Source organism: Cicer arietinum, chromosome 4, assembly GCF_000331145.2.
Source record: "Cicer arietinum cultivar CDC Frontier isolate Library 1 chromosome 4, Cicar.CDCFrontier_v2.0, whole genome shotgun sequence".
Lineage (NCBI taxonomy): Eukaryota > Viridiplantae > Streptophyta > Magnoliopsida > Fabales > Fabaceae > Cicer > Cicer arietinum.
The window spans coordinates 30959888-30965295 of NC_021163.2; the positions used below are offsets into that span (position 1 = coordinate 30959888).

Here is a 5408-nt window from a genome sequence, read left to right on the forward strand (position 1 = left end):
ACATGTATCATTTGATAAATCTAACAGGTTGAACTGAGTAACATTTCAGGAAAAAACAAGCAAACAATATACACTTGGAACAAAAGCTTGGAACTCAAGGAATCAACCAAAATTGGAGGATGTGCTTGAGAAAGATGCAAATATGTATAGTGTGATTAGTGGTTATAGTAGTTATTTAGTAGACTCATCACTATGGTTTCATACTTAAGTATTTGCCAAAGTAAAAATGAAATCATAAAATAAGAAAGTAAATCAATCAACTGATAAGTCAATTGATGAATCAATTGGGCAATCGATTGTCTGACTCAGAACAAAAGTTTTTACTAAGTAAATCGATTGGGAAATCGATTACTTAAAGGCTTTTAGTGAAACCTGAGTTCTGGGTTTAATCCAATCAATTGGACAATGGATTGGGACATCAATTGAGTAATCGATTTTGTGATTCACAGAACCAACCACTTACTGAATCAATCGATTGGCAAATCGATTGTGAAAAAGTTTTTCATCAGGAATGAGTTCTGTGATCAACCAAATCGATTGGACAATCAATTGAATTAAGTTTCTTAAACTGCAAGTTTTGTGGCAATCGATTAGGTAATCTATTGAAAGAATGAACTGGTTAATCATTTATCAGAAACATGATGCATAATCGCTTGGCACATCGATTTCAACCAAAATAGCTGAGCTACTGTAACAAGCCAAATCGATTGGCAAATCGACTGAATTAGAACAATGGAGTCATTGTGACCAGTCAAGTCGATTGGCAAATCGATTGGATTAAAAAATTAGAGTCACTGTGACCAGCCAAGTCGATTGGCAAATCGATTGCATTAAAATGTCTGAGTCACTGTGATCAGCCAAATCGATTTACAAATCGATTGAACTAAATGTTTGAGTTACAGAAAGAATTCAGCTCATTGCCAAATCGATTATGACTATGAATATGTGTCGACTGAGAAATCGATTGTTTTGATCTCGTTGTTTGAACAAAACACCTATAATCGATTACTCAATCGGTTCTGATATAATCTTAGTACCAGTTTCTGATTTATGCATTAAAAGAATCGATTGGCAAATCGATTCATTCTTATATTTTCAAGATTCAAGAAAAACAAGAAACGCGATAATCGATTGGGCAATCGATTAAGCTGGTTTTAAACTTTTATAAAATCGATTGAGCAATCGATTGACCTGATGTTTTTCTGAATATATATAAGCTGATTCAATCACATTTTCTATCATCTAATACACTACACTTGAAACAATTATTCATTACACGTTTTCACAATACAGAAACCAGGAAAAACACTTTGAAAGAAATAATTGTAACCACACAGAAAATACTCATTTGGCAAATCCTTTTTGTGTGAAATTCATATTGTGATTGAGTCATCATCATTTGTCCTCTTTTATCTTTTCTGTAAAAACAATCTGTAAAGAAAGTTCTGGAAATCCAGTAGTGTAAACTGGTGACTATCTTTGTTGGTGCGTGTGTTCATCAAGAAGAAGTCTCATCTTGATCTCGTGAGGGTTTGGCGAGTAACTCTAGGGATAAGGTGGCATTGTAATAGAAGCGAGTGAGTTGGATAGATAGACCATGTGTGAGCTGGAAAATCTGTAAAACGTACTCAAGTCGATTCTATTGGAAAGACTGAAATCTGGTTTAGATTTCAGGACTGGATGTAGGCTATCAAACGGATAGCCAAATCCTGGTGCACGATTTTCTTATCTTTTCTCTTTATTTTGATATTGCTTGAATGCTTATTCTTGAATGTTTGTATTGGTGAATTTCTGTCTTGATTAATCTTTTGAATAAGCATTGTATCTGTACTCTTATATTGATAATTCATGCAATTATGAATCTTTGTTCCTGAATAAATTCTGTAACCGATCATTGTTAATCTGATTAATAATCTTGTAAAATTAGTAAAGACATTTCTCATATATTTTTTAACAAATAGAGGCCATTATTTCCTACAATGTGGTTTGTGTCGGAACGAGGGATATAGCAAGAACAAATTCCCTTATCGTACTGATGCTCCTAATAGAAATTAGTTCACTGTAATAAAATTAGTTAATTTGGTATTTGTATGTTTAATTATAATATTAAATTAAATATTGTTATTTTATGGAGTCCATTTAATTAATTTTTTTAATAATTATAAAATATAAAATTAACATTGTATTTATTTATTGAATTAAAATATTAATTACTTAATTAAATAATTAACAAAACTTAAATTAATTATTTAATTAAAATAATAATTAATTAAAATAATAATTAATTAAATTAATAATAAATGAAACTTAAATTAATTATTTAATTAAAATAACAATTATTGATTAATGAAATATATATCTATTATTAAGAAAGATGTTAACGAAAAATAATGTGTTGCATTATTTCTCAGCGGGTGAATGTGGCTTTATTAATTGGTCAAATTCCCTATATATGTGTCTATTAAATAGTACCACTAATAAAAATAATTTTATAAATGATAAAATAAATTTAATAATTAGAAAAAACAAAAATTAAAAATAAAAAAAAAAAAAACAAATTTTTAGTTGAGAAATCGGTATTGAGGAAACCGATTTCCCTTCTTTCTCTAAAAAAAAAAAATTAGTTGAGAAAGTTTAGGGGCAAGGACCGATTTCTAAAATGAAGAAATACAAAATTCAAAAAGAATGGTTAATTTAAAAAAGTGGTATTATGGTATTTGATTTTTGTTTTAGTGGTATAATGATAAAAAAACCTAAAAACATCCCATACTGCCCATATCAATTTTCAGGGGTCCAAAACAAGAAACTATCATAGCACGTACAATTACATGTATTCATTCATTGCAACATTATAACGCCAAATTAATATAACTAATTTTATTTCGAATATATGTAGAAAATGAAATGTGAAATACTCAATCATACAAGCTAGGTGAAAGAATAACCCATCCGGATTATCTGATGTTGACGCGGCGGTAACATTGCTCTACCTTTTCAAAGTTCTAACCCATTGAATAAATCGTTATAGTCGAAATCTTGCCACGTGGCAGTCTCATTAATTTTTTAGGAAAACTTGACATTGGTGTTGCGCCTCGGCGGCTGAGTAACTGACCATTCTCGAAACCATTTATGCTATATGGGGGGAAATGTGGGAGGCCTTATTAGAGAAGGCTGTGCGACACCGCGATTGTGTTGTTGTGAGCTAGTGACAAAACTAAGGGATGATATACATGAGTTGTGGCTTCTCCCTTGTTAAAGTGATGAGAATTTACGAGGGATACTTGAAGTCAATCTTAAAAATTAAAAGGAGGGTTTAAATGTTTTACGATAATAAATATAGAAACTTTACTTTGGAATTTGTGTATTTAATTTTTTAATAGATTAAAATGTATTATTTTCAAAAAAAAAATTGTACTTTTAGAATTCATAATATGTACCCTTAGAACACATGTTAGAAGGTTCCTTTAATTTTATCTTGAATAAGTTTTAATGTGTGTAATGGAGCTCCACCCTTGATTGATGCATTTTGGCCCACCTATTCTTGTCATTTTTATTTTGTATTTATTAGTTGCATATTACTGTCTTCGTCTCACAATGAATTTCGTTTAAGATTTTTGCATACATATTAATAAATGTAATAATTAGAAGAAAAATATGTCATTTTACCAAACTAACCATCTTAATTATTAGTGAGTTTTTCATTAGTATCAATTCTGAGTATAATAATGTTTTTAAAGTTGTGTATATAATAATCATTAAAGGGTAGTATAGGAAAAAATAATTAAAATTGTTTTTGAGACAAATTTGTTTTTGTTAAAGTGACATTCATTGTGAGATGGAGGGAGTATGTTTTTTAGATCAAAGCATATCGGTTCTCCCGTGGTGTTACTCTTTGATTTATCAATTAGAACCATCATCGTCGATGACGTCTTCCCGACTTATCAATCAGATATCTACCCTGATTGTGGTGTCTTTCACCATTTTCACCATCACGACTCCTGATTTGATTTCGACAGCACTGAGGCAATCATCATTTGAACTTCGAGGACAATTTCAATTAAAGAGAAAGGGAATGATAGATGGTCTCTCTTTACAATAAGAATTAATTCAATAGTAGAATAACAAGAACCAAATTAATTTTGGTTGAAATTGTCATTTTCGTAGATGTTGACTTATATTCTTTGTTTTGGCTATTTGTGGATCTCTAGATCTCCAATTGAAGTAATATTTGATTCGTTGAGTCTACTCAACTTTCAGTTTGCACCTACAAATCATTGAGGAATACAATCACTCCCAAGCTAAGTTACAAATGAATGAGTTTAGGTTTTTCTAAAAAATCTCTCTCAAGAGGTTGTTTACAATGTAATATTTTATGATTTTTTTCCTCGGCACTTAGATAAATTTTGAATAATTAGAGAATATTGTAATCTTGTTGTGTTGCGTGTAGTTGTTGTGTAAATGTTATGTGTTGTTGTATCTTTTTTTTTTTAATATTCAAATAAGGAAGCATGTCTTTTTATAGAGCCTTTAGGATATGGCTTGTGTACTTCATAGTAGAAAGACAACATGTATCCTCATAGAGTTTAGCATAGAACTGTTGAAGATAAATTTATCCGTTGAGCTCAAGCCAGATCACAATCCCCTAAATCATTCCTTGTAACTTGTATGAAAACCGAGGAAATAGAGGGTATGATATCAAATGATAGGATAATCAGATCATTGTCTTATAGACCATTGGTGATTATCAAAGGATGTGCGCAACTTTGTCTTCTTAAGATCATTAACTCTCATCAAAATGTTAACTTCTTCAAAGACGTTGACTTTTTTTTTGTAGTGTTGAATTTATCATGAATGTTTACTGAGTGTTGACTTTTTCATAGGTGTTGACTTTCTTTAAACGCCGGTGAATCAAACGCTTTGTAGTCATTAGAGGCAACTAAGTTAGACATTTGCTTGTATCTCCAAAGGCAATTAAAGTAGACCATTGCTTGCACCATCATAGCCACCAGCAGCAGACCATTGCTTGCACCAATAGAGCCAACCGTTGCAGAACCATATCAGAGGCGCGTGTCACCAAACTTAGAAATGTAGAGCATAGAAGTGAAGTCCTGGTGTTCCTTTGTATAGTATAATCATCAAAGGATATAGCATAACATCCTACACAATACACTTGATCTTCACACTTAATTAAATCATTAGCGTATTAAATTGTTCTCGCAAAATACCTTTTGTTATCATGAAAACAAGATAAGGAATTGTTCTTCAAACTATATTGGTTATAACAATCTCATCCTTTTTTATAATAATAATAAAATATCTAATTTTGTGAACAATGTAATAATAAAAAATAAAGCATAGTTCATAAAGCTCCCTCTAACTCTAAGCATACTTAAATGTAAGAATTCAGA

At 30.7% G+C, this 5408-nt stretch overlaps 1 protein-coding gene across 1 annotated transcript in view; it reads left to right on the forward strand.

Moving 5' to 3' along the window:
- LOC101488506 (uncharacterized) overlaps positions 1-4099 on the forward strand; it is a 6755-nt gene extending 2656 nt beyond the window's left edge. Inside the window, exon 5 of the mRNA XM_073367336.1 lies at positions 3909-4099. Coding sequence (XP_073223437.1) covers positions 3909-4099 — 191 coding nt within the window. The remainder of the gene's footprint in view (positions 1-3908) is intronic.
- Positions 4100-5408: the final 1309 nt, after the last annotated feature.